The sequence below is a fragment of the Somniosus microcephalus genome, chromosome 13 (assembly GCF_052327205.1).
Source record: "Somniosus microcephalus isolate GS21.2 chromosome 13, FLI_Smic_1.0, whole genome shotgun sequence".
Classification (NCBI taxonomy): domain Eukaryota; kingdom Metazoa; phylum Chordata; class Chondrichthyes; order Squaliformes; family Somniosidae; genus Somniosus; species Somniosus microcephalus.
In genome coordinates, this window is record NC_140999.1 from 110,131,204 (window position 1) to 110,154,267 (window position 23,064).

At 41.1% G+C, this 23,064-nt stretch overlaps 1 protein-coding gene across 2 annotated transcripts in view; it reads left to right on the forward strand.

Annotated features, from left to right (window-relative positions):
- Positions 1–23,064, forward strand: part of gnas (GNAS complex locus) — a 447,325-nt gene that overhangs the window by 227,279 nt on the left and 196,982 nt on the right. For both annotated transcript variants that reach the window (XM_086005197.1, XM_086005198.1), the window contains exon 4: positions 571–690. In XM_086005197.1, coding sequence (XP_085861323.1) covers positions 571–690 — 120 coding nt within the window. The remainder of the gene's footprint in view (positions 1–570; positions 691–23,064) is intronic.

Below are 23,064 nucleotides of genomic sequence, written 5' to 3' on the forward strand. Positions count from 1 at the left end.
TGTCCAACGACCCATTTTTGAAAATGCGAGACCGAATCAGAACTGGCTGTTATGACCCCCATTGTTGAATAGCCAGCTGACTGTGCCTAGGCTCACAAGAAAAAAAACACTTTGCCAAGGTACCAGCAGGTGGCTGGTGCAAGTGGGACTGTACACCTGAAAGTGTCATTGTTTCCAGGAGGGGATGAAGTACGATTGCAGCAGGGTGGGCCAATCACTAGGGTAGTTGGTGCGCTCAAGACCTGAACATTGTGAATTTAAGCCCCAGCTTTGTACATTCCAGCTTTTTTTAAACCTGAGTTTAAAATATGCTGCCTCTCAGCTGTCTACTGAAGTGCAGAGAAGATGAGAATTACATTGAGCAGCAGTTTTCCAAAATTGGACGGAAAGATGCCCTGTGTCACTCTTGAATGCTTCTTAACAACAGTATCAGGAGTAGCATTGATGAGGCTTAAGAGCATGCTAGGCTGTGATGTCCAATGAGAAACCCAGAATGCTGGTGGTGGTGGTGGGTGGGGAAGAAGGAGACGAGAATATAATGCTTGACCAGAATTATTCTTTTTGTTGTAGACGATAGTGACTGCAATGAATACGTTGGTACCACCAGTCCCGTTAGCCAATCCAGAGAACCAGTTTCGATTGGATTACATTCTAAACTTAGTAAATCAGAAAAACTTTGAATTTACACAGGTAAGTGACTTATCAAGCCCTCCGGGAAATGGGTGCAAATGTGTGAAAAGCAGATTTGTGTTGTATTTCAACTGAGCTGCAGTGAGCCTTCTGAGTTTTAGGGCTTTGGCAAAGTAGCAGTGACTGTCGTTTTGCTTTTCTGGACTGAGAGCTTGGTTTGGGTGTGGTGCTCCCCATAACACCCTGACCTTGCTTTTACACCTTGCTGAAATGAATGTGGGAGAAACAAAGCATCATTGTAAAGACAAACTGGAGCTTTGGAGCTGGAAAGGGGGAAATTGTTTCATGCTAAATTTAAAATTCTTATTTTTGATTAATGGTGGATAGGTGAGTGGTTTTAATTAATTTTCTTTGACCATTATGGTGTTCTGTAACATACTAGATTGTGTAAACTCCTGGAGAACTTTCCTATGTGATTTTCTGAATAAGTTAAAATCCTGAAAGCTTAATGTTGGTTATTTGTTGTCCAGTAATCATACTAGTATGTATGTGTTGATGGGAGTACATGTATTTTTGCTACTGTGACAGAACCCACATATTCTATTCGGGAGGCATTTGGAGGGGAAATACACTGAAGTGCAAAGTCCTGTTTTCCAGAGTAGAATCTGTTTGTTTGGACTCTATAACCCTCAGTAGATACATGGGAAAGTGTGACATTTTTGAATGTGAAATGGGTTTCTGCAGTGTACCTGACGAGAGTTGTTTTTTAACTATTACTGCACTGAGGATACATTTACTCATCTGGGTATTAACCAGTTCTATTGTGTTTGCTTATCTGTAGCCCTACTTTGTCTTGATACATGCTTATTTATCTGAGATTGCATGCTTATATTGGTTTTAGACATGGGGCTGAAAAACCAGCCTATTTTATGGCAAATTTCTATTTAAAGTTGCTTCAAAATAGTCTCTGATATTTTCTCGTTCTGCTGTTTCGTGTACCTTTTTTAAACTTTACATATTATATGTAAAGCTACACATAGCATTTGCCCAGCTTTATTTGTATTTGTTTCAGCATCATGTTAAAAGCTTAAAACTTAAGACGGGGAAACCAGAATTTATTGAATCTTTTGGCTAAACCCATTCTCTGGATGCTACCTGGAATTCATAATTGCTGATTTCATTGCAGGAATGCAGCACTGTGTCCTCTCAGCTGATTGGTTAGTTGGACTACTGGAGTTTAATCGCCAGTGTTCTGTTTGTAAAATAGGATGGGGTACTGTGACAATCTGTAAGCACGTATTGGGTAGCGGGCAAGATAGCTACACACTTTATTTCATGCCTTGAAGTAAAAATGTCATGATTATTTTAGGGGTAAAAATGTGTACCAGTTAGGAGTGGCCCACTTCAAATCACATTTACTGCCACAATTTACTCTTGAGTATTCACTCTGCATATCGCTGAAGGATGAATATTTGTGCATGCAAAATCAGCAAAAAATGTGCCTTAATGCTTATTTTTTAAAAAGCTGGTGAGAGTGGAATGTTTCGTAGTATGGACAGTTTTGTTGGAGTGTACAGCAGCAACTACTTTGTTAGTGTGGGAAGTTTAACAGTTCTATTGCACAATTCAAACCATAATTTTGAAAGAGGATTTGTATAGGTCTGTCTGCCTCATTTCGTGCCAGTTTAATTTTGTACCCTGATAATTGATTTCTCAGTGGAGCGTGTTGAGCAGTTGGGATGGTCTTTGTCACGTTCTAATATGGATGCATTTTCCTGTGTGAATGTTGAATTATAGTGGTTCAGCAATGTGGAAAACAGCTGCCAGAATGTTGTTTAAAAAATGTAGTAATATGTTTGAGCTGAAATAGCAAATTATTCTTTGCACTTGTGTTTTAGAGTGGAGAGTAAACAGCTTTGTATTTGATACTGTTTTAGAGCAGTGTCTGTGCTGGGGTACACATCTGCTAGTATTTTCATTGTATTTGCCCTTTTAAATTTGTTGTCATGGTGAAGTTGTGCAAAATTGAGGAAGACCTTTCCAGTGGCAAGTCCTGTGCCAAACATTTGCCTCCGGGTATGTCCTCCATATAGTTTTCTAGCCAGTAATTTTTGAGTTCTTCTGTCGCTCTGGGATTGACATCCAACCATAGATGGTGCCGACGTGCATTTCTACAATAAGTGCCACATGCTGGTAACCCCACTGCAACTTGAGCAGAGAATCTCATTGCTGGCAGAGAACCTTGATATGGTGGACCTTTGACAGGCTGCTGATATTTGATATCTGCGATATCTGGTAGGGTCACAAGTTATTTTGCTTCTGGGACTAGTGCTCGGATAAGTACAGAGAAAATTATTTTTTCTCTACCAGTTGTAAGTTGAAACAGATTTGGTCAGTCTCAATCCAGTTTGTGTGGGCACATCACATATTGCCCATAATTCAGCTCAAATTGACCATCTTATTTATGCTATAAGAGTGGCTGGTGTAGGAATTGGAAATAATAAAGTGGCCTACTGGAGAATATCCTTTGGATATGGGAGTTGAGGCATGCCTGTTTTGAATGGAACAATAAGGATGACACTGGGTATCCCAGTGTCACCGGACAGAAATCAGCACCACAAGTGCCCCCTCAAACTGAGGAGGGCACCACTAATAAAACAGTCTAACAGGAGGTCCAATCAAATTAAAAGAATACAGTAAAACAAAATCAAGATCTTATTGTCTTGACTGAAAGGCCTCAAGCATATTGGTGGGCACTGCATGCATGGCCCCTCTCTGGGGCCACCCGGGTGTGGACAAGACTGCGGAAGAGAGGCATCCAGCCAGAGCAACCGTCCCCACGGGTCCCATGCACCCGGGACCTGTGGATGGAGTTACGGCATGTTGCTAGAGCAGTGTAGAACATAATAAAAGTCGAGGACAAATAAGTGGCCAACCTTCATGTAAATAAATTCTTCCTAATACCAGTTTTAAAAATATTTTGCATTCATTTAAATTTATGTCCTCATCCTACTTTCCTGGTTTAAGTTGAAGGATTATTTAAATATCGTTGAAGGGTGTGGTAGTGATTGATTGCTGACGCCCGAGGTGGAAAGGTGTTCCATTTTTCAGTATTAACATTCTCCTTTTAATCAGAAAAAATTGATCTTTTCCCCCCTTCAAAGTAATATTCCCAAATTATTAAGGTTTATGGAGAAGAGAAGCATAGTATTGCAAGCCTTTAGGCTCTGTATAGAATGTTTTTTCCCCCTCTGGACATCAAATCAACCACAGTAACCTGTATCAATTCCTTGTTCAGTTTCTATCTCTTAATGTGTAACTGCAGTGTAACCAAGTCGCAATTTGTCTTGCAATACCAGTCACTTCAGTTCAAAATATAACGTATTTCACGGTTCCATCTTATTTTAGGTTCATTTTTTGTATTTTATCATAAAGATCAAATACTTCTTGAATCTCTGAAATCTTGTAAACCATTTGGAAATCAATTTTTCTTGTAGTCCAGGATTTATGTAGCCACTCTTCAGTTTCTCAGTTACTACTGTTTTATCTTCTAATTTGGTCAAATTAGTGAGGTATTGTCAGCATTACAGCATTTAGTGGGGATAGTGTTGTAAGTGTATAATACTTGGATCGTATACTCTACATCTGATACTTCGATTTGGAATATTCAATGATTTGTAGTGCAAGGACCATCTTGTGAAAATTAGTGTTCATGCAAATTTGTTGCAGGTTAGTATCGGATATTGCATATTTAATATTTGAAGTAATGTGTATAAATATTGTAATTTTCAGATACCCAATTCAAGATGAGTCAGATCGGGAGTGGAGTGAAATTGTTTCCTATAACATTTTAAAACTGTACATAGATTATATGTGTGCCGCACAATGCTTTGTAAACTGCAGAAATGTGTGGGTGGCTGATATCACCAGGCTGTCGCAACTTTAATGGGTGCTAGATAAGATGGAAGATTGAACATTTTTGCTTTTTACTGCAGTATTCAAATAGTTAAATGAAAAATAATTGTGACTTGAGGTGATTGTAGAAACTTGAAGAGGATTAGCTAGTATAGATAGCTGTGTCAAAGGCACAAGAAGTGGTTGGTGCAAACGACTCCTAAGCTACTAACAGAAATGAAACCAGCCTGACTTTAAAAAAAAGTGGTCAGCTTTTAAATAGTATTACTGAAGTGGAATTGGAGCAGGAGTCACTGCTGTAAAAGGGAATATGTAAAGATGCAATGTACTTAAAATATTTTAACGGTAAAATGTGAAAACAACAGTGGCAAAATAGTGATTAACTTAATAACTTACTTTGCAAAATGGTCTCTGTTTATTTTTTTTCCCTTCTGTTTATCTACATACAGATTCACTGAATTTTTTTTATACTGTAGTTATGTTTTTGTGTGGATTTTGAGGGAATGTGTAATTGTGGAGCTGAGTAACAATTGTGAGTTAAATGCTGGCATTGTTTTTTTTTACCACTGGTAGTGTATGTCCTAACACTGACAAAATTTAGATGTGCATTTTGGCTGATGACAATTTTACATTTACACCAAGTTTTTAGAATATAATTGGGGCACAAACATAACAGAATGTCTCGCTTCATGTTGTAGTCACCCAAATTGAATGTGATTCTCCAGACTTTACAATGAGTTGCTTCAAGTCAACTTTTAAGTTAGCTGATTGCAAACAACAACTTTCCATTTTAAATCTGTAGCAAATGTGCCTTGGCCGTCTTATTCTCTTCAGATGTGAATCTTGTATAACCAAACAAAAGGGAGGAAAGCAGGAGATTTCATTTAAAACTGATAGTAAACAACTCCATTGTGTGTTGTACTTTATTCCTTATTCCACTCCCCTGCATATTATACTTTTTTCCCCCTTTATTACATTTGTGTTTCAAATTCAAAATCTTGTTAACTGTGGAAACCGTCACAACAATTTCCAAAACAAGTTCTGATGAAGGGTCCCAGACCTGAAACGTTAACTCTGTTTCTCTCTCCATGGATGCTGCCTGGCCTGCTGAGTATTTCCAGCATTTTCTGTTGTTATTTCAGATTTCCAGCATCCGCAGTATTTTGCTATTACAACAATTTCCAAGAAAGGACACCATTGCGATCAAAAGATTTTCCTAATTATTTGGGGGGACTGGGAGGGTTGATTTTGTTTTTTGGGGTGGAAGGATATGCTTATATTAGGACTTTTTTGTTTCAGCCTTGACGCATACTGTATATGTATCTTAATAGTATATGTTTACTTGTAAATTGATAGATCTTCAGACACCTCTCCTAATACTCATCCACAAGAAGTGTTAAAATAAGGTGGGTTATGTCAGAACATGGTTGTATTTGTTAATGTTGGTATTGTTTATTATGTGACAGAGTCAGTAATCCCCATGAAATTAGGTGCCAATGGTTCCCTTTGCTTCACTAAATTGCTTCTATTACTTTGTGGCGCATATCAAAATATCTGGGTGGGAAATAATTGGACCTGAATTACTAAACAATCCACAGTTCCCATCCAGTTCTCTAGGTCACAGAATACGGGAAGCCATTGAAACTGCTATGTAACCAGTTGTTTGGATACTTCCGTGTTCATTCTCTTTCATAACGGAAGCATTGGCAATAAAGTCTGAGCTTAATGAGAGCTATTACATATTTAAAATTCTCTACCAGTTGACTTATAACATTCATTAACAATATTGGTGAATTTCAAAGTTCTACTTTGTTCGTATATATCCTTTTATTGGTTGGCACATTATATATATATATATATATATATGTGTTAGAGAGGAGTGCGTAACACAAGAAAAGTGGTTGGAAACCAAGAAAAGGTTTAGAAATGTGTGCTGAAACTCTCGTATATTGGATTTGTTTTCATGGTATTTGAAATTGAATCTGTTACATTCCTGCTAACAATGCTAGAGCATTGAATTCTCAAGCTGGGGATCGGAGTTTAAATCACCATTTTAATTTGAATTCTTACTTGTGTTACCCTAAGGGACTGAGTTTGCCAGTCTCTTGGGGAGGGAGTTGGACTCAAATCAATTTGCTAGAAGGTGAAACAAAGGGAGAAGTGTTGATGGGGTCCGTGAAATGTTTGTAGTTTATACTGCCCCGAGGAGAGTAGAGAAGATCGTGGGGGAAATAACAACTGGAGGAAATAAGGGACGTGCACAAAAAAAAAGTAACTTGGAAAAATCAATAGACCTCAAGACTTGGCACTGTTTTAAACATTGTATGCAGCTTAAATGGAGTGCATTTTTAGGAAACGCCAAGATTCCCTTTTTTTGCTGTTTTAGATACGTTGAGTTGCCACCATGAATCATAGTAGAAATGGAATGTATGAAAGGGTACAATTATTAAATTTCAGTTAGAATTTTTTACAGTTCATATATCCGCATTGGCACCAGTACACAAATGTAATTTTTGATCTTTTGAGGAGTGGGCATAGTGCAATTGAGTGACATTTTCACACTCTGCATCGGAAACAATCATTTTCAAGGATTTTTTGCATCCATATATAGGGGGTCCAGTAGCCCAAAAGCTGTGTTGCATGTTTGGGGGTGGGTAGAGAGAAGGAAGCGAATTGAGTATCATTTTGTATGGGAAGAGTGCAGGAAAAAATAGTAGGGAAATTGTGGCATGGGCTACTAGGTGCTATTGAGTATAAGAGTAGCGACGTCTGTCTTACAGCAATTATATAGGGCCCTGGTGAGACCACACCTGGAGTATTGTGTACGGCTTTGGTCTCCTTACCTAAGGAAGGATATAGTTGCCATAGAGGGAGTGCAATGAAGGTTCACCAGACTGATTCCTGGGATGGGGGGATTGATCTATGAGGAGAGATTGCATAGACTAGGCCTATATTCTCTGGAGTTTAGAAGAATGAGAGGTGATCTCATTGAAAGATACAAAATTCTTGCAGGACTTGACAGGGTAGATGCAGGGAGGATGTTTCCCCTAGCTGGAGAGTCTAGAACCAGGGGTCACAGTCTCCGAATAAGGGGTCGGCCGTTTAGGGCTGAGGTGAGGAGAAATTTCTTCACTCAGAGGGTGGTGAATCTTTAGAATTCTCTACCCCAGAGGGCTGTGGAGGCTGTCGTTGAGTATATTCAAGACAGAGATCGCTAGATTTTTGAATATTAAGGGAATCAAGAGATATGGGAATAGTTCAGGAAAGTGGAGATGAGGTAGAAGATCAGCCATGATCTTCTTGAATGGCAGAGCAGGCTCGTAGGCCTACTCCTGTTCCTATTTATATGTTCTTATTAAAGAAAGATCTTAAATCGTAAGGACCTTTCAAAATGATTTTATTGATGTGTTATTTGATAGAACATTGGGGAGGACATTGGTGCTTTCACAATCCTCCAAACCAGTATGTCAGGTCTGCATTGTTCAATACCAGTCGAACATAGACCAGACAAGTAGAGATTGAGGATTGTGACTGTAGAAGGCAGCAGTTTGGCCTGTGGTGAAATGATTCTGCATCTGACATTACAATTGCATAAGTAGCTGTTGCAATTTATTGGTAGATTTAAAAAAAAAAAAGTTTTATACTCTGTTTTCTACGGTTCTTGGTTTCTGAACTGGCTAGAGCAGTCTTTTTTATTTTTAGAAAAACACAGTGCTATTAGTGGAGTCTAAAAATAGTAAAACCACCTTCAATGTGCAGTACAGTAGTTGGTATCATTTGTGAAGCACTAAGTTTTGATTTGCTGTAATTATTATGAGACTGATCATTTAAGCTGGACCTCCATAGAGTAAACAGTACAAGATTGGGGAAGGAGAAGAATCCCAAGAGAGTATCTTGTAATTTTAAAAGCATTGTTATCTAGAGCGAAAGGGTCGATGAGGGCCAATTGCTGCGATATGGAAAACCAAAGGATACTGAGAGCAAGATCTATTACCTCTGTATGTAGTAATAAATATTTCCTTTCAAATTCAGAGAAAGTGTTTGTGTAGTAGCTTTTCACATCTTGCTATCTTTTAATTTAAACCTGACTGACCACACAATTGATTATGCTTAAGTAGAGAAAAACTGAAGAAGTGCTGAACTGAATGCTTTCTCCTTTGCCCAGCTGCCTGCCATTCCATTGCCATTTCTGGTACATAAAACAGAAGCAGCTATTCCACATTGACTGAAGTTCACACCATTGTAGTTAATTCTGCTCAATTTCACTTAGCGTTTTGACCTACTCTGTGTAGACTAGTTCAGGCAATGTAATCTTCTGAACAGCTGATCGGCTTGCTTTGTGTGAAGGCAGAATTCTTCTGAAACAAACCCAAGTTTGGTGGCCTTTGTATTTGACAATGAAACAGCGTGGTGCTTTTTAAACCAGTGTCCTTGTGGGCTTGGACCACCTGGACCTTTATGATCCCAGTATAGAGTCTGCTTAATGTTTTGAGAACGCTGCCACTCACTCTTGCTAACATTAAAATTAATTGATTGAGATGCAGCCAGCAGTGGAACTGTGGCCTGATTACTGCTTTGATGCTGTAATCTGTATTATAACTGCAGCAAAGTATGGGCTATTTGTGTCTATACTTTGGGCATCTTTCATGTCATTGCCCTCTGAGTTTCTTTTAGGTCTGTGATTTTTATACAAACTCATGTTACGATTTAGTCTATCCTTGTGCTTTTGCAAGTAGAAGATTCATTTGTGAACCAACCTGCCAGATATAGAAAAGCATAATGGACAGTACTGTACTTGGGTGTGTTGCATTGCTGTGTTGCAGTGTGTAATTGTTTTTGTAGACTCTGATTCATAGAAACATAGAAGATAGGAGCAGGAGTAGGCCATTCGGCCCCTCGAGCCTGCTCCGCCATTCAATGAGATCATGGCTGATCATCCAAATTCAGTACCCTATCCCTGCCTTCTCTCCATATCCCTTGATCCCTTTAGCCTTAAGAAATATATCCAACTCCTTCTTGAATATATTTAATGAATTGGCCTCTACTGCTGCCTTTGGTAGAGAATTCCACAGGTTCCCCACTCTCTGGGTGAAGAAATTCCTCCTCATCTCCTAAATGGCTTACCCCTTATCCTTAGACTGTGATCCCTGGTTCTGGACTCCCCGACCATCGGGAACATCCTTCCAGCATCTAGTCTGTCTAGTCCTGTTAGAATTTTATACGTTTCGATGCGATCCCCTCTCATTCTTCCAAACACCAGCGAGTACAAGCCCAATCGACCCAATCTCTCCTCATACGTCATTCCTGCCATCCCAGGTATCAGCCTGGTGAATCTTTGCTGCACTCCTTCCATGGCAAGAACATCCTTCCTCAGATAAGGCGATCAAAACTGCACACAATACTCAAGGTGTGGTCTCACCAAGGCCCTGTACAACTGCAGCAAGACCTCCTTGTTCCTGTACTCAAACCCTCTCACTACGAAGGCCAACATACCATTTGCCTTCTTAACCGCCTGCTGCACCTGCATGCTTACTTTCAGCGACTGGTGCACAAGAACGCCCAGGTCTCGTTGCACTTCCCCTTCTCCCAATCTATTGCCATTCCGATAATAATCTGCCTTCCTGTTTTTGACACCAAAGTGGATAACCTCGCATTTATCCATGTTATATGGGCAGAAGCATGGCAGATGCAAATCACCCAACCTGTCCAAATCATACTGGAGTTTCTCGGCATCCTTCTCACAGCACACACGCCCACCCAGCTTTGTGTCATCTGCAAACTTGGAGATATTACATCTAGTTCCCTCATCCAGATCATTAATATATATTGTGAATAGCTGGGGTCCAAGGACCGATCCCTGCGGCACCCCACTAGTCACTGCCTGCCACTCGGAAAAAGAGCCGTTTATTCCAACTCTTTGCTTTCTGTCTGCCAACCAGTTCTCTATCCAAGTCAATACCTTGCCCCCAATCCTATGTGCCTTAATTTTACACGCTAATCTCTTATGCGGGACCTTATCGAAAGTCCAAATACACCACATCCACTGGTTCTCCCTTAACTATTTTACCAGTTACATCCTCAAAATTCCAGTAGATTAGTCAAGCACGATTTACCTTTTGTAAATCCATGTTGACTTTGTCCGATCCGGTCACTTTTTTCCAAGTGCTCTGCTATTGCATCCTTTATAATGGACTCTAGCATTTTCCCCACTACCGATGTCAGGTCTGTAATTCCCCGTTTTCTCTCTACCACCCTTTTTGAACAGTGGGGTAACATTAGCTACCCGCCAATCCATGGGTACTGTTCCAAAATTCGATCGATTCTGGAAGATGACCAGCAATGCATCTACTATTTCTAGGGCCACTTCCTTAAGTACCCTAGGATGTAGATTATCGGGCCCTGGGGATTTATCGGCCTTCAATCCCATCAATTTCCCTAACACCATTTCCCTACAAATATTGATTTCTATCAGTTCCTCCCTTTCATTAGACCCTATGTTCCCTGACATCTTTGGGAGGTTATTTGTGTCCTCCTTTGTGGAGATGGAACCAAAGTATGTATTTAATTGGTCTTCCATTTCTTTGTTCCCCATTATAAATTCCCCTGATTCTGACTGCAAGGGACCTACGCTTGACTTCACCAATCTTTTTCTCTTCACATATCTATAAAAGCTTTTACAGTCAGTTTTTATGTTCCCTGAAAACTTACACTCATACTCTCTTTCCCCCCTCTTAATTAATCCCTTTGTCCTCCTTTGTTGAATCCTAAACTGCTCCCAATCCTCGGGTTTACTGCTTTTTCTGGCCAACTTATATGTCCTCTACTTGAATCTTATGCTATCCCTAATTTCCCTTGTTAGCCACGGTTGAGTCACCTTTGTTTTATTTTTGTGCCAAACTGGGATGAACAAATTCTGTAGTTCATCCATGCGATCTTTGAATGTTTGCCATTGCCCATCCACCGTCAACCCTTTGAGTGACATTCCCCAATCAATCCTACCCAACTCGCACCGCATATCATCGTAGTCTCCTTTATTTAAATTCAGGACCCTCGTCTCTGAGTCAACTACTTCACTCTCCATCTTAATGAAGAATTCATCATATTATGATTGCTCCTCCCCAAGGGGCCTCGCACAACAAGATTGCTAATTAATCCTTTCTCATTACATAATACCCAGTCTAAGATAGCCTGATCTCTAGTTGGTTCCTCGACATATTGGTCCAGGAAACCATCCCGTATACACTCCAGGAATTCCTCCTCCACAGTATTGTTACTAATTTGATTAGCCCAATCTATATGTAGATTAAAGTCACCCATGATAACTGTGGTGCCCTTATTTCACGCTTCTCTAATTTCCCGTTTAATGCCATCCCCGATCTCCGCATTACTGTTTGGAGGTCTATATACCACTCCCACTAACGTTTTCTGCCCTTTGGTATTTCTCAGTTCTACCCATACAGATTCCACATCATCAGAGCTAATATCCTTCCTTTCAATTGTGTTAATCCCCTCTTTAACCAGCAATGCTACCCCACCTCCTTTTCCTTTTTGCCTATCTTTCCTGAATATTGAATACCCCTGGATGTTGAGTTCCCAGCCTTGGTCACCCTGGAGCCATGTTTCCGTAATCCCAATCATATCATACTCGTTTACCTCTATTTGCGCAGCTAATTCATCCACCTTATTACGAATGCTCCTCGCATTAAGACACAAAGCCTTCAGGCTTGTTTTTTTAATGCTCTTAGATGTTTTAGAATTATTATTTACTATGGCCATGTTTGATTTAAACCCTTGATTTGTCTGCCTGCCACTTGTTTTTCTCCTTCCTGTCCTTTGCTTTTATCCTTGTTTCCCTTTCCTCTGTCTCCCCGCTCAGGTTCCCAACCCCCTGCCATTTTAGTTTAAACCCCCCCCCCCCCCCCCCCCCCCAGAGCATTAGCAAATGCTCCCCCTAGGACATCAGTCCCGGCCCTGCCCAGGTGCAAACCGTCCGTTTTGTACTGGTCCCACCTCCCCCAGAACCAGTTCTAGTGTCCCAGGAATTTGAATCCCTCCCCCTTGCACCATTCCTCTAGCCACGTATTCATCTGAAATATCCTTCTATTTCTACTCTGACTAGCACGTGGCACTGGTAGCAATCCTGAGATTACTACCTTTTGAGGTCCTATTTTTTAATTTACCTCCTAACTCCCTATATTCAGCTTTTAGGACCTCATCCTGGTTTTTACCTATATCGTTGGTACCTATATGCACCACGACAACTGGCTGTTCACCCTCCCCCAAAATGTTCTGCAGCCGCTCTGAGACATCCTTGACCCTTGCACCAGGGAGGCAACATACCATCCTGGAGTCTCGTTTGCGGCCGCAGAAACGCCTATCTATTCCCCATACAATATAATCCCCTATTACTATAGCTCTCCCCCTGTTTTTCCTCCCATCCTGTGCAGCAGAACCACCCCTGGTTCCAGGAAGTTGGCTGCTGCTGCCTTCCCTTGGTAAGCCACCCCCCCCCCCCCATCAGTATCCATAGCGGTATATCTGTTTGAGAGGTGGATGGCCACAGGGGACCCCTGCACTACCTGCCTGCGCCTACTACTCAGCTTGTTTGCAGTGAAGGATTTTGCAGTTGGACTCAGTTGTTGCATTGCGGTACTTCAGTTTATTATTTAAACTAGCTGGGGAGCCCCGCGTTGCGAGGGCAATTTTGGGGCGCTTGGTCTCCCTGCCCCTGTGTGTCCCCCCTCTCCCGGTCATGTCCTCTCCCTGTCCTATCTCTCCCTCCCCTCCCCTCCCCTCCCCTCCTCTCCCTCCCCTCCCGTGTCTCCCTCCCCTCCCCTGTCTCCCTCCCTCCCCTCCCCCGTCTCCCTCCCTCCGCTCCCCCACTCCCCTCTGTCCCTCTCTCCGGCCCCTGCCCCTGCCTAGCGCCTGAGGTCCGGTTCTGAGGCCGGGACGGACCGGAGCTGAGGTCCCCCGCGTATGGCGCGGCTGATCGGCGCGGGCGGCGCGTGCGCGGTCAGTGCGGGCGGCGCGAGGCGGCCCGCGGGGAGCAGGCAAGGGCGGCTTGGCGGCCGTTAGCGAGCGGGAAACTTCGGGCGGCCCGCCCGTGCTCCGTCCGCGACACCGTGAAACCTGAGGGGGAAGTAGAGAGAGAGGGAAGAGGAGAAGGAGAGAGAGAGGGAAGAGGAGAAGGAGAGAGAGGGAAGGAGAGAGAGGGAAAAGGAGAAGGAGAGAGAGAGAGGGAAGAAAGAAAGAGAGAGAGAGAGAAATTTTTTGAGCTTCAGGCCCCGAGTCCCCCCTGCGCGAGGGTAAGGAGGGGGGGGGGGGTTGCTAAACACAATATAAAACTCAAATAAATTGATAATTAATTCCCTAACACATAATTCAAATATTTACCTTACTTCCCTAACACACTGGAAGTGTAGGGAAAAAATCGTGAAAAATCAAGATGGCGGCCACTCCCCTCAGTTCAGAAGGATAAGGCCCGCCCACACACGCACCGATTGGTCGACCGGTCAGGTCACCGAAGCGTAGGATTGGTCAATCGTCGAGTCACTCGACACTCAACTGTAGGAAGGAACCCGCCGTCCGATTGGTCGACCTCGACGTCACACGGTCGCTAATGAGAGGAAGGCTGAACGTTTTTCGGATACCGCGGGCGCGGTTTTTGTCTGGCCGAAACGTAAATACGCCTATGACCGGTCCGGAATCGCAAGCTTTCTTTTGAGGCGACACGCGCGTCGGTACGCTCTAACTTTTAAACGTATAGAGAACGGACAGACAGACATCGTGACAGACAGAAGAGCTCTTTTTATATATATATATAGATGCTCATAATATGATCCAGTTTCAGTGGTTTGAAAATGGTAGTAGTCAGAGTCCTTTCACGACTAATGACCTAATTGCATCATACATCCAATTCATGAAGTCACATCTTAGATTAGTCGTGGCTCTGGTTTGGGGCGCAAAGAATTCTTTGGTGTTTGTCTTCGGTTCATATAATTTCTCTACTGTGAAAGTGAGAGATATCTAAGCTTTTGTGCAGTTTAATTATTTCTAAACCTTTTAGTATAAGTACTTGTTTCTAGGCCTCGCATCTGAAACTTCCTCCCTGAGCCCCTTTGAATCTCCAGCTCTCTCTCTCCTTCACGGCCCTCCTTAAAACCCACCTCTTTGACCAAGTCACCCATCTCATCTCATCCTTTGACTCCGCATCCAGTTTTGTCTGATTATACCTCTATGAAGGGGACTTTTTTTTAAAGTTAAAGTTAAAGGTGCTGTATAAATGTAAGTTGTTTTGATTTAACTTTTTAAATGATATGTTCTAGATGTGATTTACATGTTCAGAGACAGTCTCTCAAACTGCAAGGATACACTTATCTTGCTATAGTGAAACTTGACGAATCTGTCTAGTCCTATTGTGCTGACGGAATGGGAATAAAGTGTAAATTTCAATTGTAAAGTGACTCGCAATATTATTAAATGACATTGCAGTCAAAAATCAGTGGGAACATATTGGCAAATACATGATCATTTTAGAATCCTGCAATGGTAAAAGGTGAAATGTCTTGCTCAGGAATATTGGTGCAATAAAGCAGAATAGGTCAGATTTGTTTTCATCTCCCAATGAGGTAATCTCATTGGGTTGACTTTCTCAAATGGCATTTACACTCAGCGCTGCACTTTAATGTCCAGTGGTTTTGGAAGTTGAGGTTTTTGCTGCTTCCTGTTTGCTGTGCAATATCACTTTTTATGCTTTACCTGTCTACAGCTGTATGTTGTCTCTTTGGGTGGTGTTAGCCATGTGTGAAATGAATATACTGTGTCTGCAGGGTGTCAGCTGCTCCACTTATAATTGATATAATTTGGTAAACCATATTTTTCTTGTGGGCAATTGTACTGGAGAATATGTCAAGTATGACCTCTAGCACAGCTGGATGGGGCTATTGTGGCCTTTGTTGAGAATTACAGTGGCTATGGTTCTGTTGTTATTCACATGGATATCCTAATTGCATTGTGGCATCTCAGAAGAAAGGAAGCTTCCGTTAAGTGATCCTCTCGCCTGTTATTGATGTGAATGTATCCATGTGAAATATTTTCAGCAAATGATCCAGCCAAAGTTGATTGAAAGTGTTGATATGGGAAGGACTGAGGAGCTGAGACCTTAATTTCTGGATCCACTTCTGGCCTGATTTCTTGAACTACAGTGGACAACTGGACAAATAGTAGCAGTGTGATCTCTGTTGGTACCTCCTTTTGTATGCAGAGCACCTAAAGAAGTGTTTTGTGTACTGAGTTTCATTATATTTCATGCATTGAATTACACCAGTGTCTTAATTGTGATGATCTGTTCCCAGAATGTAGAAAATGAATAGACTAGAAATGACTTTCATTTACCAACCACCCTACAATCATTTATCTAGTTAAGGAACAAATAATGTATCAGCTTGCAGACCTTGTCCAGTGCTGCCATTGAACTGCCCATGAGAAGGTGCATGAGGGAATTTTCGGTTGGAGTGTCTCCCCTCTAACTGACTTCTGCGTATCATGGGCTAGTTGAGGTGAGAAACTTGTCATGTGAGGAATTACTTGATGTGAATAATACTTTTTACTTACTTTTGTGATTGAACTGCTAAAGTGAAGACTGAAGCATTGATAATTCACTTAAAGAAAGCTTCCATTCTTCCATTGATAAATCTGCTTCCTTAGCATTTTAGACTGAAGTGTTAATAAAACTGCACCAAGCCAGGAACAAAATATGACTTTCCAGTTTGAGATTATCACTTGGTGTCTCTTGGCATACAGTCATGTTGTGATTAACCCCCAAAGCTGTAAGCTCAGTGCAAAGTATAACAATGCTGTATTCAGATGTCATAGCCTGTAAGATCTTCAGTGTTATCATTTGTCTTTATTGGCACTTTATTTTGGTGTGTACCTCTGAATGCAATTTAAATACATTTTTATTGCAGCATTTATCTAGCTTTTGTAAATGTGCCATGTATATATTTTGACATTTAGAGTGGAAATGTAGGATCACATTGTCAGGATTAAATGCAGTTGTGATCTGAAGCAAGAATTATCAGTTTTGTTAAGCAGTTGCAAAAAAAGTGGGTCAGGGAAATTTAAAAAAAAAAAAGTGGTTTAAAGGAACTTTTGTGAAACAGTTCTGGATAATTTTAGGTCTTGCGTGGTTGTATAGGGACCTTTTTATCTTGTGATTGACAGTCCAAATGCCCAATATGAAAAGTACAGACAGTGCAAGTGAACTTCCCTGCTCAGCCCATGTAACTTCTCGACAAAAGCTAATTGTCGCAACTTGATCATATGGACACATTGGAGTGAATGAGCAGTTTCTTCCAGCTTGGCTGTGCCTTGGCAGAATCATTACAAGTTGCTTATTGGTAAATTCACAGTATAAATTAATCAAAGAATGCCTTTAAAAAATCAGCTACCATGCTTGATTAAGTCTTGCAGTGTGATCTCTTGCTTGTTCAGTGCTCTCACTGCAGCTATGAACTTGGTAGCTGTTGAGACTGATGACGTGTGATCTCTGTGTCAAAAGAGGAGTGAAAGGAAAATTATTCTGGAGACATCGTTATTTTTATATATACATATATACATATATATATTTTTATATATACATAGTTGATTTAGCTATGGTGCCGCTGCCTATTTCTGAATCGGACTTACAATGAAAAAGTGGTTTCTGGCTGAAAATAGGCTTGTGAGGCACTTTATTTTTCCAGTCAGTTGTGTGTAAAGAATTAATTGGTTGTCATTCTTTGCCCTTTTAAAGAGAATGGTGACGGCACAGGAAGAGTTAATTGCCTAATTTCAGGGCTGGTGATAATGGTATTCCGTATGTGAAGTGGGATTAAAAACTCGTTGGAATGAACAGGGGGAGTCTCTTTCACATTGCAGTGCTTTATAGGGATCATTACAGATTGCTCGAGAAACCTGATGGCTAGTAAGACTTTGATAACACAGGATCTTGGTGGCAAAATGTCATTCAAATTAGAAACTTTTCTTGTTGCAAATAACCAGTTTGAGATTATATAAAATGAGGCAGCTTGACATTTCAGAGCATGGAGCAGTTAAACTGGTTGTGAAATTAAGTGGGAGGGACGAGTAACGTTTTATTTTAAAATACTAGTAGTATTAAATGATGCATTGTTTTTATGGTATGCTGTAAATATTGATCTGGCATATGCGATTTATAAAGCATTTACACAAGTTTGTATTGTGTTTTCTACCAAACTGCTTTGAACCATCGACAAGTTGATCTTTTTCCATAGTAAAAATCGTGTACGAAGTAACAGATTTTACTCCGTTACACTTTGTATAATGTACGTCAGTTAATAAGGCTGGTTTACAAAGTGTATGGCTATAACTGCTAAAAGATTTATGATTCAAATTGTGTTATTACCAGTGTGTCCAGTGTGTGAAACTAGTACAGAATGAAATTTGGTACATTCCATTCAGTGGTGAACAGTCAGAAATAGAGAAATTTGGAAACAAGATGGGGCAGTGTAATGTAGCTTTATGAATGCATGGCAAGAAACCTCAAGAGTTTGTGTGTTTTGACCTTTGCAGCTTCCATGTTCAGAATATTCGTGTATGGAAATTTCATTCATCAATTGGGCAACTAAAATCACAATGACCTCTAGGGCTGATTACTGCACACGGGGCAGCTTAGCAAAATAAGCTGAACTATTCTGAGGATCCATCTATGATCAGTGTAAACAAGACTTGCTCCAGGTAACCTTCCAATCAGTTTTAAAAGGTGCCAAGATAATCAGAAGTGTCCAATCAGGCAGATGCAGAGATTTAATGTTACAGTTTCAATCGTGTGAATTAATAAGATAAACTTCAGCTTCAAATGTTAGCATTATTTTCAGTCCCAGCAGTGAATTCCAGACTCCTCTTTTACGCAAAAGAGTATGGAGAAAGTAATCTTGCATAACATGCAGCCAGCAATGATTCTTGTTTAAAAGAATGTAGCAGAACTGCAGTGACTTCTGTTAAGTAAATCGCCTGCCTCAGGTTTAGTGAAGTTTATAAAAAAAAAAAAAAAACCTGTTTTTCCACAAATGTATTTACCTCCCAAGAATGCAGGATAAATGTCGGAGTGGTTTGTGGCATGAAGACTGATTAGAAGTATTTTATCTGTGGCTGGTGTACTGAGGGAGTGCTGCACTGTTTGACGTTAAACTGTGCTCAGGTGGACATAAAAGAGCCCATGCCACTATTTGAAGAAGAGCAGGGTGTTCTCCTGATCAGTACTTATCCCTCAGCTAATCTCACTAAAAGAGATTATCTGGTCATTACCTCATTGCGGTTTGTCGGATCTTGCTGTGCGCAACTTGGTTGCTGCATTTCCTACATTACAACAGTGACTACACTGCAAAAGTACTTCATTGGCTGATGAGCGCTCTGGATCGTGAAAGGCACTATATAAATGCAAGTTTGTTCCTTTGTTAGCAAAATTGAAGGCCCTGGGATTAAATGGGCAGTGGCTGCATGGCTATATAATTGGCTAAGAGACAGAAAGCAGAGAGTAATGGTGAGCGGTTGTTTTTCAGACTGGAGGGAAGTGTGCAGTGGTGTTCCCCAGGGGTCGGTGTTGGGACCACTGCTCTTTTTGATGTATATTAATGACCTGGATTTGAGTATACAGGGCATAATTTCAAAGTTTGCAGATGACACAAAACTTGGAAACAATGTTCCCTCTTCCCCCCCCCCCCCCGGTGCGGGTCCTTTAAATTTGCTGGACGGCCGCAGCAGCTAGTGAGTGGCCTGCACAGGAGCTCGTGATTGGTGTGGTCGCACACCTTAGAGGAGAACATTGCTTGAAAATGTAGTAAATATTGAGGAGGATAGCAACAGAAGCCAGGAGGACAGACCGGTGAACTGGGCAGCCACCTGGCAGGTGAAATTTAATGCAGAGAGGTGTAAAGTGATTCATTTTGGTAGGAAGAATAAGGAGGGGCAATATAACTAAATGGTATAATTTTAAAATAGGTGCAGGAACAGAGACACCTGGGGGTGTGCATACACAAATCTTTGAAGGTGGCAGGATAAGTTGAGAGACTGCTAAAAAGACATACAGGATCCTTGACTTTATAAATAGAGGCATAGAGTACAAAAGCAAGGAAGTTATTCTTAACTTTTATAAAACACTGGTTAGGCCCCAGCTGGAGCATTGTCTCCAGTTCTGGGCACCACATTTTTAGGAAGGATGTCAAGGCCTTGAGGGTGAAGCGGAGATTTACTAGACTGGTACCAGAGATGAAAGATTTCAGTAACGTGGAGGGATTAGAGAAACTGGGGTTGTTTTCCTTCGAGCCGAGAAGGTTATGAGGAAATTGGATAGAGGTGTTCAAAATCATCATGGGTTTTGATAAGAGTAAATAAAGAGAACTGTTTCCAGTGCAGAAGGGTCAGCAACCAAAGGACACTGATTTTAGGTGATTGGCAAAAGAACCAGAGGTGACATGAGGATTTTTTTATGCAGTGAGTTGTTATGATCTGGAATGCACTGCCCGAAAGGTGTGGAAGAAGATTCAATAATAACTTTCAAAAAGGAATTGGACAAATAATTGAAGGGGGGAAAGTTTGGATAGCTACGGGGAAAGAGCAGGGGAGTGGGACTAATTAGCTTTCAAAGAGCCGGCACAGGAATGATGGGACGAATGGCCTCCTGTGCTGTATCATTCTATGAATGGTATATGCACTATCCTGTGCTAAGCTGTACTGTACAGACCAGGAGCATCTAAGGCTCAATTCTTGTCTGTGCTGAATGAGCTTTTCTTAGCCAGGGTAACCTCTCCTGGGCAGGGAGGGAAAAGTCAGCTTGGGTTACCTCCGATCCAAAGATCCCTGCTGAATGTGCATGTCTCTGGAGGTTTAATGAGGACTAAATTGAGCTTGCTCCCACAGCCAAATTTAAAAAAAATGTTTTGTGTGAGCAAACAGTGCAGGCAGTTATTCTGAGATTTGTACTCTGAAATATTTAACACTGTACTGTCCAAAGGATAGCAGTAGGGTGTGGTAGATTGCATTAGTTTGGTGTCACGTTTTGGGATTTTTAATTGAATTTTCTTTATGGAGTGGATTTGGAAATGAGTTGTGTTTAATGCCAGTGTGAATTTGCACAGGTTTAAAAAAAAAACACAGGTTGCTGACACAGGTAAGGTTTGGTATGTCAATCGGCTAACTATCCTTATTGTGTACAACAACTGGGAGACGGTAAGCAATTCGGTATCTTGTTTCTGAGGGTCGAACAAGAGGACCAGACCTATCATACCTATCATGGTGGGGATAATTCTATTCCTGTGAGCAAGGCAAGAGTTGTCTGCTGAGAATATACTCTTGGAAGAGGGGGTAATCCATTTGATTGACAGATCCACTGATGAATCCCTGAATGAGAAAGTAGTTGGAGACCCAACCCTCTTACTTGCTGGGGAGAAAGAGAAATGGGCAGTCAGTCTGATTTTAATCGGGAGATTGTGAGGTACAGGCCTGGAGCTGGAAGCTAAGATGCCAGGGGTCACTTTTGCAGTTAGAAATTGTATAGAGAAAGGTAATGCCAAAAACAAGTAAGTCATCCCACAAGGGACAGGACATGTGGTTTACTATTTTCTGTCAATTGTTAAAGGTGAGAAATTAGTGAAGAAAATGTGTTTGATTTGCTGTAACTGTAATTCTGTAACTTGCTGTCTGTAAAATGAACAATTTCCATCAGACCTTGTCTCGCTAAAGTGTTCTCAGTCTATCTACTGAAAGATTTGGAAAAAGTGCATGTGTAAAAGACTACGATATCCAGATTAGATTGAATTGGGGCCCTATTGTTACCCTGGGTTATGCTATTGTGTATTTAGATATTGGGTGGTACGGGCACACTGCTGAACGCAAGATAGTCCGACTGCTTATGGGAGCAGCCAGTATCCGAGAGAGTACAGGTACTTGAAGCAGACCTGGATTTTGTGACGCTTAGCTAATACAAATCTTGAGAGTTCAAACACAGCTGGTGTGGTGAAAATCAATTTAGAAATCACAGCTTATACATTCTTGTAGTACTCTGGTGCTGAGGAGGTTAATTAAATTGTAGATTGTTTTAAATGTCATTTACCTTTGCATAATCTTGAACAAAGGTCACCAAGTTGCAGCTGTTCATAGAGTATTCCGAAATACCTGTTCTTGATGGGTGTAACCTCATTGGTATCACAAAACATTTTCAAAAGTGTGGTCTTTGTTGTCATTGTCACAAAAATGTATTTGTTAAAAATAGCTCCGAATGTATATCAAATGCAGGATTGAAGATGCCTCCCCAGAAGCATTGGTGTAACAGTACTGTAAAGATTTTCCTAGTACTTCAACACTATAAACAAATTTTTAATTCTGCTTACTTATACTTGACCATTTGGCAACGGGTAGTTCCTGGTAAGGAGCTGTTTTTTGAATTCACAATTATTCCAAAAGCTTTTTTATATGTAAAGAATAGAATCATTTTTAAAGTTTACATTACAAAGGATACACATAGTTTGTTAACTTTTTAAACCAATCCTATTCTCCAGAATGTATTCATCTACGTCAAATTGTATCTTCCCATCATGTTCGCCTGTTTATGACCCCCTGCAGTCTTCCGCAATCCTCGTCATAATTTGTCATCCCCTCAATTAGGCGTCACCCAGCATATTTCACTATTCTCCCAATTCTTAACTCAACATCACTTGTGTATATAGTAAATAAGAATGGCCTCAACAGAAGACCCCCTGTTGAACATTACTCAAGAGTATTTCCAGTCTGAGAAATATCCTCTACCTCTTGCTTTCTGCCCTCCAACCACTCTGTGGCCACATTTTCCTTAATCCCATGTGGCATTATCTTTGCTGCAAGTTTCTTATGTGATGTCTTATCAAAATCTAGATAAACTGCAACCATTGTATTTCCTTTAGACCCTCTTTATTTCTTCAAAGAATTCTATACGGTTGATCAAGCTTGACCTACTGACTGCCTGTGATTAAGTCCTAGGCTGTGTATGTAAAGGCACCGAATAACAAAATGAGGTAATATTGAACTAGTAAAAGACCTTGGTGAGGCTGCAGTTGAAGTATTGTTTACAGTTTTGAGCACCCCAAATATAGGAAGGATATAAAAGGCGCAACAGAAAATGCTGGAAATACTCAGCAGGCCAGGCAGCATCCATGGAGAGAGAAACAGGGTTAACGTTTCAGGTCTGGGACCCTTCATCAGAGCTGGAAATGTAACAGATTTTAAGCAGGTGCAGAGACGGGGGGTGGGGTTTAGGAGGGGAGGAAGGAATTGAAAGAACATGCCGTGAAAATGTTGCAAATGGGAATGGCAAAATCATACTGCATGAAAAATGGGGGCAGGGATTATTATCTGAAATTGTTGAACTCTACGTCGCGTCCGGCAGGCTGTAAAGTGCCCAATCGAAAGATGAGGTGCTGTTCCTCAAGCTTACGTTGAGCTTCATTGGAACAATGTATTAGGCCGAGG